A 15041-nucleotide genomic window follows, 5' to 3' on the forward strand; every position below is an offset into this window, starting at 1 on the left:
CACAGGACTGGGGGGGTGCACACAGGACTGGGGGGGTGCACACAGGACTGGGGGGGTGCACACAGGACTGGGGGAGGGGTGCACACAGGATTGGGGGGGTGCAAACAGGACTACTGGGTGATGGGCTGCACACAGGACATTGGGGGGCTGCACACAGGACTGGGGGAGGGGTGCACACAGGACATTGGGGGCCACACTGCGCTGAGAGTTTCATGCAACTCTGGGGGAGAGGGTTTACAGAACTGGTGTGGGGAGGCACAAAGCATTGGGCAGGGCATATAGCAGCAGAGGGTCGGCGCTGGACTCACAGCAGCATTGCATTCACATCACCGGAGTGCAGGAGCCGGACACTGCATCAGAAGGAGAAGGCAGGCACTGATCTCCGGAGGGCAGGGGGCGGACACACAAGGCAGGAAGCTGTGAGGCTGCTGTGGACCCGCCCATTGGCAATTGGCACTGGCCGACGGGAGAACACATTGCAGCACAAACAGCAATGTGTGGATTTAAAGGGCCGGCGGCAGCAAACCGCGGTGACAGCACCAGCACTGCCTCCCCCGGGAATCTGCCCGGGGGCCACATAAAAGGTCATGGCGGGCCGCATGCGGCCCGCGGGCCGGAGGTTCCCCACCCCTGCTCTAAAGGTTCACCCTAAACAAAATATAAAATTATTTAACCTATATACTAAACACAGATTTGCAATTTTTATAGCCATGTCACAGCCTAAAAATATACTGTTTCTTTTTACCATACCATTGAAGAACGGGAGGAAATATTGAAAGCATACAAATTACTTGGTTATCAAGGATTTAAGGGGGTTGTTCCATTTTGGTAAATTATTACCCTCCCATAGAGCTATAGACAATTAATGGAGTGATGGTCAGCATGCTGAACCTCCTCTCCATTCAAATGAGGCTCTGCACAGGCCTGTTTTTGGGATCAGTGAGGGTCCCAATAGTCGGACTCCCAGCGATCAGTAAGATATGGGATAGTTGTTGACTTACCAACTTTGTAACAACCTTCTAAAAGTACCTAAAGCTTTAGAACTTTATATATATATGTGTGTCCTTTTATTTAGATCAGTGACAGTCTGTATTCTGAGAAGTCAATGCTTCTGTCGCCTGGGCTGTGTGAGTTTTTAGGGTTTTTTTTAGCGATTGGTAGGGTTCTCATGGCCTGGAACCCAACCGATATGCCGAAAATTAAAAGGGAACCTAAATGTAAAGCTAAACCTTAATAAATATTAATGACCAATGTTGAATGTTGTTAAACAATTTCATATAACAATATACAAATTATTATAGTTATTGTAACATTCTTATAGCATTTTATAAAGATGTTATACCCCCTTTCGAATACTACGTATTTCTAATATTTTTTGTTTTGCATTTTCAGATGGTGCAGATATAGAAGATGATCCATCTTGTTCATGGCCAGCATCATCGCCATCTAGTAAAGATCAGACATCACCCAGCCACGGAGAAGGGTGCGATTTTGGTGAAGACGAGGGAATTCCTGGGTTGCCGTATCCCTGCCAGTTTTGTGACAAATCCTTCAGTCGCCTCAGCTATTTAAAACACCATGAACAGAGTCACAGTGACAAACTCCCTTTTAAGTGCACATATTGTAGTAGACTGTTCAAGCACAAAAGAAGTAGAGATCGCCATATAAAACTGCATACTGGAGACAAAAAATATCACTGCAGTGAGTGTGATGCCGCATTTTCTAGAAGTGATCATCTTAAAATTCATTTAAAGACGCATACATCCAACAAGCCATATAAGTGTGCCATCTGTAGAAGGGGTTTCCTCTCTTCCAGCTCATTGCATGGTCACATGCAGGTACATGAAAGAAATAAAGATTGTTCACAGTCTGGTTCCAGAATGGAGGATTGGAAATTGAAGGACACTCAAAAATGCAGCCAGTGTGAAGAAGGGTTTGACTTTCCTGAGGATCTTCAAAAACATATAGCGGAATGTCACCCTGAATGTTCTCCAAATGATGACAGAGCTGCTCTCCAGTGTATATATTGCCATGAACTTTTCGTTGAAGAAACTTCTCTTTTGAATCACATGGATCAAATTCATAGTAGCGAGAAAAAAAATTCTTGTAGCATTTGCTCAGAAAATTTTCACAGTATTGAGGAGCTCTACAGCCATATGGATAGCCATCAACACCCCGAATCCTGTAATCCAAGCAACAGTCCCTCTTTAGTTACTGTAGGCTATACATCGGTATCGAGTACCACCCCTGATTCAAACCTGTCTGTGGACAGTTCTACGATGGTGGATGTTGCTCCGCCATTACCTAAAAGTCGTGGGAGGAAAAGAGCTTCTCAACAAACTGGTGATCTTAATGCGCCTTCAAACAAGCAAGCTAAAGTCACATACAGCTGCATCTACTGCAGCAAACAATTATTTTCTAGCCTTGCTGTCCTCCAGATACATCTTAAAACTATGCATTTAGATAAACCAGAGCAGGCTCATATCTGTCAGTACTGCTTAGAAGTATTACCTTCTCTCTACAATCTAAATGAACATCTCAAACAGGTACATGAAACTCAGGATCCAGCATTAATCGTTTCCACTATGCCTGCCATGGTGTATCAGTGCAACTTTTGCTCTGAAATATTCAACGACCTTAACATTCTCCAAGAGCACATTAGAAGTTCACATGGGTTTCCAAATCCAGTCGCAAAAGACAGTAATGCATTCTTCTGTCCCCATTGTTACATGGGGTTTCTCACAGACTCTTCCTTAGAGGAGCACATCCGTCAAGTCCATTGTGACCTCAGCAGTTCCCGGTTTGGTTCTCCAGTGTTGGGTACCCCAAAAGAGCCAGTGGTTGAAGTATACTCTTGCTCGTACTGTACCAATTCACCTATCTTTAATAGTGTTCTTAAATTAAACAAGCATATCAAGGAAAATCATAAGAACATTCCGTTGGCACTAAATTACATCCATAATGGGAAGAAATCTAGGGCTTTGAGTCCCTTATCTCCTGTTACTTTAGATCAATCCTCCTTAAAGATGATGCAGACCATTGGTGGCAATCCTTCAAGACCTGCAGGCGAGTACATCTGCAATCAATGTGGTGCCAAGTATTCGTCCCTCGATGGTTTTCAGACTCACTTAAAAACTCATCTTGATACCGTTCTGCCAAAATTGACATGCCCCCAGTGCAACAAAGATTTTCCAAACCAAGAATCTCTTTTAAAGCATGTTACCATTCACTTTATGATCACATCTACATATTATATTTGTGAGAGTTGTGACAAACAGTTTACTTCAGTGGATGATTTGCAGAAGCACTTGCTAGACATGCATACATTTGTTTTCTTCCGTTGTACACTATGCCAGGAAGTGTTTGACTCCAAAGTCTCCATTCAGCTTCACTTGGCTGTGAAACACAGCAACGAAAAGAAAGTATACCGTTGCACTTCCTGTAACTGGGACTTTCGCACAGAAACTGACTTACAGCTTCATGTAAAGCACAACCACCTGGAGAACCAGGGAAAAATCCACAAGTGCATTTTCTGTGGCGAGTCCTTTGGCACAGAAGTAGAGCTCCAGTGTCACATCACAACCCACAGCAAAAAATATAATTGCAAATTTTGCAGTAAAGCTTTTCACGCCATCATTTTATTAGAAAAACACTTGAGGGAAAAACATTGTGTGTTCGAAGCCAAAACACAAAACTGTGGAACTAATGGAGCTCCGGAACAAGTTCAGAAAGAAGAGGTGGAACTTCAGACCCTATTGACTAACAATCAAGAGTCTCATAATAGTCATGATGGCAGTGAGGAAGATATAGATACCTCTGAACCAATGTATGGCTGTGATATATGCGGTGCTGCCTACACCATGGAAACTCTATTGCAGAACCACCAACTCAGAGATCACAATATTCGACCTGGAGAAAGTGCAATTGTCAAGAAAAAGGCTGAGCTAATCAAAGGAAATTATAAGTGTAATGTCTGTTCTCGTACATTTTTTTCTGAAAGTGGTCTGAGAGAGCACATGCAGACACATCTCGGTCCGGTAAAGCATTACATGTGTCCGATTTGTGGGGAACGTTTCCCGTCTTTGTTGACTCTTACAGAACACAAAGTCACTCATAGTAAGAGTCTGGACACTGGGAACTGCAGAATTTGTAAACTTCCTCTACATAGTGAGGAGGATTTCTTAGAACATTGTCAGATGCATCCAGACCTGAGAAATTCATTGACAGGGTTTCGTTGTGTAGTGTGCATGCAGACAGTGACCTCAACTCTGGAGCTCAAGATCCATGGCACATTTCATATGCAGAAAACCGGAAACGGAGCTGCAATTCAGGCCAATGTTCGTGCACCTAACCTGCAGAAGTTGTTCAAGTGTGCTTCTTGTCTAAAAGAGTTTAGCTCTAAACAGGACTTGGTGAAGCTTGATATTAATGGTTTGCCCTACGGCCTTTGCGCTACTTGTGTTAATCTTAGTAAAAGTGCCAGTCCAACTACCAATGTGATTTTAAGCACTAATAGGCCTTCCCTAAGTCAGACTGACAATGTACCCTGTGTAGATGGTAAAAATAAGGCCTCCGTGATGAAGACGCGATGCTCTAGTTGCAATGTTAAATTTGAATCTGAAAGTGAACTCCAAAATCACATTCAGACTGTCCACCGAGACCTAGGATCGGAAAACAGTACAACTCAGCTGAAAACGCCACAAGTGTCACCGATGCCCCGCATCAGCCCTTCTCAGTCCGATGAGGTAACTATATTACCACTACATGTAATGAATGGTGTCCTATTGCCTAGCTCTGTTTGAACATTACATTAGTCTAGCGGCTGTTTTTAAAGAATACTTGTCTCCTCTCTTTCCATGTCTATTTAAGTAAATAATTTTATTTTCCTTAAAATAACAATTCCGGAGCATTTTTTTTGTACTACTCTTCTGTTTTTTGATGTTGTTCCAATTAAAAACTTATAAATAAATGGACATCTGGGTATTTCCAATTCAGGGGTTGTCCTTACCTAGTCTCACTCTGTCCAATCAGTGTTGACAATGTCATAGTAAGGACACACCCATTCACAATATGAATGATAACATAGCACCCATTTGTAAATTTATCTAGACATACATTTTTGGGAGGACGAACAAAGGAACAGCACAACATAGATTTATGAGAAAAGATGGGCAAAAATTGTAATCCATGAGCTATATTGAAGCATATCTAAAGAATTTGCCTCTTTCAGTTTTTTTTCATGTCAAAGGGGTATTCCCATCTCTAAGATCCTATCCCAATATGTAGTAGATATTATTATAATAATAATAATAATAATAATAATAGCAAATACCTTCATTAAGAAATGTAGTATAGTTCTCATTATATCGCCATGCCTCTTATCTCATGTTCAGGGCATCGCAACTTAGATATCCATGGTTATGACCACAAACAACCAACTGACTTATGCCTTGGCTCCACTTGCGTTTTGCACGGACGAGTGCAATCCGATAAAACATCGGACTGCACTCGCGCCAGTGCAAAAATATGGGGCAGTGTCCATCTGTGATTGATTTCTCATGCCATATCGGCCTGAGAAAAGAATCGCAGCATGCTTCATTTAGCAGCGATTCTCAGCTCACGCACCCCCATACATGTCTATAGGGGCGTGTGAAAAATTGCACTGCACTCGGATATCATCCAACTGCAGTGCGGTGTACACAAGGACAGGCCGGGAAGGAGATGGGGAGAAAGTGCTCCCTCCCTCTTCTCCGAGGCAGTGATACGATCGCAAAATTGCATCACAGTTGCATGACCCTCGGCTGACGCTTGCAGCAGGAGGTCAGTAACATATCGCTTCCGATGCTCTCGCATCACAAGCTATACGTAAGTGGAACTGTACCCTTACTGTCACTATATGAGTGGACATAATCATGGACACCGATGCCTTGCACTCGAGGTAAGAGACCTGGCTTTATCAGGAAAACTATACTACATTTCTAATTGGAATTATTTACTAATATTATTATTACATCTACTACACATTGGGATAGGATCTTTGAGATGGCAATACTCCTTTAAGTTCCCATGATAAATATTTAGTGCAATTTTGATGCTGTTTATTTTTCCTGGGCAACAAAATGCTGCAAGTTCCAGCAAATTGGATGGGATTTCTAGACATTTCATGTCCACCATGCTATTTTATCACTGAATGTAAACTGACCTGCGGTGCCTTTTTGAAATCCACAATATAGTTTTTTTGCGGTAAATATATGTTTTCTTTGCGGATTTTTTCCATAGGCTTGAATGATATGAGGAAAATTCCAAAGTAAAAAATGCATGTGTCAGGGTTGCCAATTTGACTTTTTATTTTTTTTCTGCACAGTTTATCAAATATCAAGGACAAGACAATACTTTTTATGGACACATTGGAAAAACATAACAGATCTTTATGATTCTATGTGATACTTGTCTGCAGCCCAGCATTCTGATATGAAGACATTAGTTGCATTCACTGAAAACTGCAAAATTAGGATCATTTCAGTCAAAATAATCTGTATAAGTTTCTTCAGGGTCCAAAGAAATGACAGACACCTTACATTTTTTACAAACAGTACAAAAAAAGTGCTTTCATTTTACGGACTGTCCAGGAATTGTGGAAACACAGTAACAACACATGTAATACACCCCTGACTTTATCAATACAGTTATTTGAAAGCTAAGAGGAAGTATCTAAAACAAAGTCGACTCATTTAAAACATTACAAACCGAACGAGTTAAAAAACACAGTTTAAAAAGCAGGCTAAAAATGCAATGAAAAAAGTTTCAAAAACAAAACTGCTTTATTTAAAGGGAATCTGCTGGCAGATTTTTGCTACCTCATCTGACAGCAACATAATGTAGGCAGAGAGATTCTGAATCCAATGGTGTATCACTTAGATTACTGACTGCAGCCGTTCACACATAGTCAAAGAATTGAGTTTTAAAGGGAACCTGTCAGGTCCTATATGCATTCTAACAACAGGAAGATGAAAAATCGACCGCAAACAGCTGCTATGCCAAACAATTTCTTTTTTATTCAAGCGTTCTTTTCATCGGTGCAGATAAAAATGCGGGAGGTGACTAGGATGCGAGTCCCTCCAAAGGACGACGGCCGTTTCGTCTGTAAGCCAGACTTCTACGGGTCCACTATATGCATTCTAACCTAGAAGCAGGGTGATGTGTGGCCTAGTAACCCCTTCCTACCCATCCCTGTGTTGTAATAGTGTGTAATATGAATATATAAAAATATGTTTTATTACTTACATGTTCCCTAGGTACATGAGTAGAGCCTCTAGTCCCCTGGGCGTCGCATCACCCTGTGGCCATTTGCATGGTTTCCATAGTATCACGCCCCTGTGGGCGTGATACCATGGTTTTACATGAGTGACGTCACCGTAAATCCTTGAGATGCAAATGCCCGCAGGGCGATGCGATGCACAGGGGGCTAGAGCCTCTGCTCATTTACATAGGAAACATGTAAGTAATAAAACTTATTTTTATACATTCATATTACACATTATTACAACACAGGGATGGGTAGGAAGGAGTTACTAGGCCACACATCACCCTGCTTCAAGGTTAGAACGCATATGGGACCTGACAGGTTCCTTTTAAGCATGTACCATGTTTCCCCAAAAATAAGCCCTAGTAGGAATAGGAATTTTCAGCCTTTTTGGTGTAAGGCTTAAAACTAAGCCCTACACCGAAAATAAGCTCTAGTCGCGTTTCAATAATCAAGTGTCTATACAGCTAAAAAAGTTATAGAATACTACAGGACACTTTATTATAGAAAGTAGACACCCCAAAAGAGAGAAGAAAGAAGACCCCAAAATCATATTCATCAGATACCGAACAGAAGGACCTGCAGTGGAACACATCAAGAACCTGCGGTAGAACGCACGCCAACGCACATCAGATTGCACACTCACACAAATCAGATTGTACACCCAGACACATCAGATCGCACATATAATCACACATCAGATCGCACACACACACTCGCCACATCTGATGGTACAGATTGCTTCTGGCCAGCAGGGGAACCCACACCCACACACATCAGATCGCACACCCAGACACATCAGATCGCACACCCACACACATCAGATCGCACACCCACACACATCAGATCGCACACACATCAGATCGCACACCCACACACATCAGATCGCACACCCATACACATCAGATCGCACACCCACACACATCAGATCGCACACCCACACACATCAGATCGCACACCCACACACATCAGATTGCATACCCACACACATCAGATCGCACACCCACACACATCAGATCGCACACCCAGACACATCAGATTACACACCCAGACACATCAGATCGCACACCCAGACACATCAGATCGCACACCCACACACATCAGATCGCACACCCACACACATCAGATCGCACACCCACACACATCAGATCGCACACCCACACACATCAGATCGCACACCCACACACATCAGATCGCACACCCACACACATCTGATTGCACACCCACACACATCAGATTGCACACCCACACACATCAGATCGCACACCCACACACATCAGATCGCACACCCACACACATCACATCGCACACACATCAGATCGCACACCCACACACATCAGATCGCACACCCACACACATCAGATCGCACACCCACACACATCAGATCGCACATCCACACACATCAGATTGCACACCCACACACATCAGATCGCACACCCAGACACATCAGATTGCACACCCAGACACATCAGATCGCACACCCAGACACATCAGATCGCACACCCACACACATCACATCGCACACCCACACACATCAGATCGCACACCCACACACATCAGATCGCACACCCACACACATCAGATCGCACACCCACACACATCTGATTGCACACCCACACACATCAGATTGCACACCCACACACATCAGATCGCACACCCACACACATCAGATCGCACACCCACACACATCAGATTGCACACCCACACACATCAGATCGCACATACACATCAGGTCGCACATCCACACACATCAGATCGCACACCCACACAGATCTGATCACAGACAATCACACATCAGATCGCACACACACATACTCACCACATCTGAGGCAGCGGAACCTGGGATGCACTGCAGTGGAGTGCGAGGACCTGCGGTGGAACGCATCGATGTATGATTCTCCTTGGAAAAGGGGTCTAATTTTTTGGGGGATAAACATACCCCCAATACATGTTTTCCTGAGAATAAGCCCTACCCGAAAAATAGGCCCTAGCGCATTTTTTCAGGGCCAAACCAAATATAAGACAGTATCCTATTTTCTATTTTTGGGGAAAAACTGTAGCTGAGGCAAGGGAGCTGTCCCCACCCATACCATGTTCTCTATAGTGATTGTGCATTGACTTTGAGGTGCCAATCACAGCATGGAGTGTGTCAGACTCCCACGCACTGCCAGATAGAACTAGCAATGTTAACCACAGGGTAATAAAGCCATTAGGTTAAGTAAACAATAGCTCACACACAAATAAGAGAGCCATAGTTGCTTTTCGTTTTTTAACCCTTACAGCATTCTGTCCTCAGTTTGCATAGCGAAAACCTGCTGACAGATTCCATTGATGACACACCAAACCGAGAGAAAAAACGCACCTTCAAAAACACAATGAAAAAACCCAAGCAACTTAAGGTGCGGAGATGGTTTAGAAACTCAACAGATACTGAATGTGGGAACGCAGCCTAATTCTGGATGCAGATCACCATGGGCTTTATGATATTTAATTTTGGGAAGAATACTACTGCACAACATATAAACCCATGTCAGTAAATGAGATGACAGGTAATTTATAATAGTTTGACTTTCCATCATGGAATTATTGTTGTTAAAAGCAAGTCTGTGATGTGAAAGGCTGCAGACCCTACAGTCGTGGCCACACAGAGCGGAGGGGGAATGGATGCCTGTGTTTGCTTCACAGGACCTTTCTTTGATGAGGCGTGACCTGTAGATATAAAGGGCTGAAATTATTATTTTGTAATTTTCAGCACCACATAAAATGAAGAGTGTGAGCGGAAGTAGATTGGAATCTGCGGCGTGCCTAGGGAGTCTCTGCATCACTATGCTTGCTTAGAAGGAAGCGTAAAATCACCACTTACATGTACTACCGCTATAAATATTACATATAGCATATTGCAATAGTCAGTGCAACAAGATGAAATTCACACAGATACACAGATCATTTTCTTTGACAACTTAATCTTGTGGAGAGCACTACAGATTCTATTGCAATAAAAAAATGTAACATCCACATTTGACATTTAAAGGGACACATAGTCATCACTTTCCTAGTTTAATTTTACCACAACATAGTAAAGGTCACATCCTCTGTGAAATATGGGGATTTCATTGAAGTTCATTTTTTTTTCCAACGGCATATCAGCAGATTATGAAAATAATATCAGTGGTGTTTTCATAGCTGGTTTTCTTCTTAGTCCTCTGTCACTGTAGGTCAGTCTGGCTGTGCCTCTAGTGACTGCACTCAAACCTTGGCTTGCCACATCCCACGCGCTTCACTATTCCTTTATGTGCAGTGTAGCAAAGTATGGGTTTTAATTAAGCCCTTGAAGATTCACGCTACATTTCTACCATATACAATTTTTGTTTGAAATTGATCTGGGCCTTCACCTTAGAAATCCCCCTCAGAGGGATTACATCTTATTGAAAATTCAAGAAAGACGATATTTCCCTGTAGATGGTGCAGTATCAAGTGTTGATAGCGCTCAACATTCTGAGTAATTGAGGGGAGGAGAAAAGTTGTTCACTAAATTGATGATTTCTGGATTGCTGTTTGCCGTGAAGTTAAGTCTTCAGTCCTGTGCATCTGTAGATCTCTAGGTTTTTTTTTATTAATAGGCCTTAGGAAAACAGATTGGTATTAGAAGATAAATTGTAAATGCTGCAGGTGGGAAGTGCGACAGATGCATGATAAGATAAATACAGTCCAACTGCAAACCTGGAAATTAACTCATGCAGATTGATGTAAATTGATATTTAATTCATTGAACCTCTTTCCAATGGATGTTGGGTCTCTGTGTTGAGCAGACTCAGGAACTGAGCCTGCATCATACCCTCCAGTACACAACTGACACCTGGTGGGTCTCTGTGTATTGAGTGGACTCAGGAACTGAGCCTGCATCATACTCGGTAGATACATAGCTGACACCTGGTGGGTCTCTGTGTATTGAACAGACTCAGGAACTGAGCCTGCATCATACCCTACAGTACACAACTGACACCTGGTGGGTCTCTGTGTATTGAGTGGACTCAGGAACTGAGCCTGCATCATACCCGGTAGATACACAGCTAACACCTAGTGGGTCTCTGTGTACTGAACAGACTCAGGAACTGAGCCTGCATCATACCCTCCAGTATACAACTGACACCTGGTGGGTCTCTGTGTATTGAGCGGACTCAGGAACTGAGCCTGCATCATACCCTCCAGTACACAACTGACACCTGGTGGGTCTCTGTGTATTGAGTGGACTCAGGAACTGAGCCTGCATCATACTCGGTAGAAACATAGCTGACACCTGGTGGGTCTCTGTGTATTGAACAGACTCAGGAACTGAGCCTGCATCATACCCTCCAGTACACAACTGACACCTGGTGGGTCTCTGTGTATTGAGTGGACTCAGGAACTGAGCCTGCATCATACTCGGTAGAAACATAGCTGACACCTGGTGGGTCTCTGTGTATTGAACAGACTCAGGAACTGAGCCTGCATCATACCCTCCAGTACACAAATGACACCTGGTGGGTCTCTGTGTATTGAGTGGACTCAGGAACTGAGCCTGCATCATACCCGGTAGATACACTGCTAACACCTGGTGGGTCTCTGTGTACTGAACAGACTCAGGAACTGAGCCTGCATCATACTCTCCAGATACAAAGCTGACAACTGGTGGGTCTCTGTGTATTGAGCAGACTCAGGAACTGAGCCTGCATTGTACCCAGCAAATACACAGCTGACACCTGGTAACAGCAGCAGCTCCGGTCACTGCCATTTAGCTATTTAAATGCAACTGTCCATTACAAATTGCAGTATTGAGATGGGTTCTTATGATCATGAAGTTCTGAAGGTTTGTCATAGTAGTCAGGGACCCAATTGCTATCATCTTTCTCAAATTGGGAAGTTCAACCTGTGGGTTATACTGCAATACTGCAATACATTGTATTGGAGATTATAGAATAGTTGATTATGTGATAGCTATTTCAAGTCCCCTAATAGGAAGTAAAAATTGAAATACAAACATCAAGTTTTCAAAAATAGGAGAAACAAAAAATATATATTTTTGCTAATTCAAATCACCCACTTTTCCGCCATTAAAAAAAGGAACAATTTGAAAAATAAACATGTTTTATCAGTATGTGAAAAAAAAATCTGATCTATCAAAATATAAAATTAATTAAAGGGGTGGTCTGAAGGCTAAGAAATTTAAAACTAAATCCCTATCCATTTATTGCCCCAATCTAAACTAATTTCTAATACGGCTGCATTAATAATTCCCTAGCCCTCCCTAACTACACTATCTAGCTACTATTGATTTATTTAACCCTACTTCCTATCAGATGGTACTTCATTTGAGAATCCCAGTGCATGATGGGCTACTCAAATGAAGAACTACCATTAGGCACAGGCTGGGGTTATTGCCCCAGGCTCTGCCTCCTTCCTAAAACGAATCATCATCAGTGATACTTGTTTCAAGAGCTGGTCTGATCTCTGCACACGGTCATTGTGCTATTTTCACAGTGAAAGGGTGGTCAATTTTTCCGGCTCAGATCATTACAGCTGGCAACACACAGCAGCGCACACTGTTAGTGCACGGTGTCAGAATACCCGATGGTTTTCAGAGACTGGCGCCGCTCCCGCAAGTGACGTCACTGACAGTCCACTGGTCTCTGCATGTTGCCAGGTACTCTGACAGTGCACTCTGTGACCATAGCATCTGCTCCCTGATGACGCTTTGTTAAACGAAGCTTCTTAAAACAGGACACGGAAAAAAAATCAATAGTAGTTAGACAGTGTAGTTAGGGAAGGACAGGGAGTTATTTAATGCAGCCATATTAGAGATTAGTTTATACTGGCAATTTAGTATAGATATGGATTTAGACTGCATATTTTTCAGCATTCAGACCACCCCTTTAACCTGATCAATAAAGTCTGTAAAGAGAAAAAAATTTGAAATGACAGAGCTGCGATTTTTCGCTTGCCGCAACTCTGACAAAAAATACAATAATAAGCAATCAAAATATTTTCCTAAAAATTTTGAAAATAAGAACAATAAATCACCATGTGAAAACAAGTGCTCCCACACAATGTGGCCACTGGGGCTGTTCTAAACTCATTCTTCTTGTTCTGTCAGGAAATTCACAAGTACATTAGCATCAGACTGATCCATTGTTTTTAAAGCATCTAATGAGCGTGTGCACAGGTCATGGTGAAGGGAAGGGGAACTGTAATATCAGCTAATGTGATTGGATGCTCCTGTGTTATCAGCTCTAAATGCAAGTGTTACCCAGAAGTCTAAGGGTACTGTCTCACTAAATGACGTACCAGCAATTTTGACACGATACGACCTGGTCAGGATTGCTGGTGCGTCGCTACATGGTCGCTGGTGAGCTGTCAATCAGGCAGATCTCACCAGCGACCAAGCCACCAGCCACCAGCGACTCTGTGGTTGGTAACCAGGGTAAATATCGGGTAACTAAGCAAAGCGCTTTGCTTGGTTACCCGATATTTACCCTGGTTATCAGCGTACACCACTTAGCGCTGGCTCCCTGCACACGTAGCCAGGGTACACATCGGGTTACTAAGCAAAGTATTATAATTAGCAAAGGATTATAATCGATCAATGCTTGTCCATGGACAGAAATCAGCCCCAGAAAATGCACTTTTGAAGGAGTTAGAGAAAATGGCCGCTTTTTTTCAGAATCAGTGCCAACCTTGACCATGGGTTGTGACTGGTATTGCAACTGAGTTTCATTGAAGTGAATGGAGCAGCAATAACATGCAGGACACATGATCAGAGGTCTAATCCTAGACAAGGCCTTAAAGGCTCTGATTACACTTGTCATAGTGGATATTTTTACAGGGTCAAAGACTTCACTGAGATGTTTTCACCAGTTTTCTTGAATTAAAAAATCTTTTAAAAAAAAAAAATCACAATTTTTCTTGAGAAACTCGGAAGAAGTGCCAAGCTTTGGCTATTTGGGGGGTTTACCTGCCAATCCCAACAATCGTTGCCAAAATGGGTTCAATCGAGCGAGGCTAAACTCGCCTGTCTAAAGCGGGCTTTTCACGCTACAATATATCTTACAATGTGTCGGCGGGGTCACGTCGTAAGTGACGCACATCCGGCATCGTTAGTGATATTGTAGTGTGTGAAACCTACGTGCGATTGCGATTGAACGAATAAACGTTGATCGCATACACGTCATTTAAAACCTAAAAATTGAACGTCGGGTTGTTCAATGTTCCCGAGGCAGCACACATTGCTGTGTGTGACACGCCGGGAATGATGAACTGCAGCTTACATGTGTCCCGCGGCTCCCGCCGGCTATGTGGAAGGAAGGAGGTGGGCGGGATGTTTACGTCCCGCTCATCTCCTCCCCTCCGCTTCTATTGGCCAGCCGCTGTGTGATGTCGATGTGACGCCGAATGTCCCTCCCACTCCAGGAAGTGGATGTTCGCCGCCCACATCGAGGTCGTATGGTAGGTAAGTACGTGTGACGGCAATTAATCGTTTGTGCGACAAATTGAACGTGCTGCACATACGATGGGGGTGTGTCACATCGCATACGATATCGTATGCTTAATTGTAAGGTGTAAAGCAGGCTTTACACATGACACGATATGCCACTTTATTGGTGTAGCTTTTACACAAAATGTACCCCAGGCCCTGACTGTAGAATATTTGTAGTGGATTGCAGGTGAGGATTAAGATTAGCTAAGTCCCCGGGGGCCCCCCCAG

The 15041-nt window shown here is 43.1% G+C and overlaps 1 protein-coding gene across 4 annotated transcripts in view; it reads left to right on the forward strand.

The window, feature by feature from the left end:
* Window positions 1-15041, forward strand: part of ZNF521 (zinc finger protein 521) — a 520341-nt gene that overhangs the window by 226270 nt on the left and 279030 nt on the right. For all 4 annotated transcript variants that reach the window (XM_075353338.1, XM_075353336.1, XM_075353335.1 and 1 more), the window contains one exon: window positions 1393-4745. In XM_075353338.1, coding sequence (XP_075209453.1) covers window positions 1833-4745 — 2913 coding nt within the window. In that variant the 5' untranslated portion in view covers window positions 1393-1832. The remainder of the gene's footprint in view (window positions 1-1392; window positions 4746-15041) is intronic.

This window comes from Anomaloglossus baeobatrachus, chromosome 6 (assembly GCF_048569485.1).
Source record: "Anomaloglossus baeobatrachus isolate aAnoBae1 chromosome 6, aAnoBae1.hap1, whole genome shotgun sequence".
In the NCBI taxonomy this organism is placed as follows: domain Eukaryota; kingdom Metazoa; phylum Chordata; class Amphibia; order Anura; family Aromobatidae; genus Anomaloglossus; species Anomaloglossus baeobatrachus.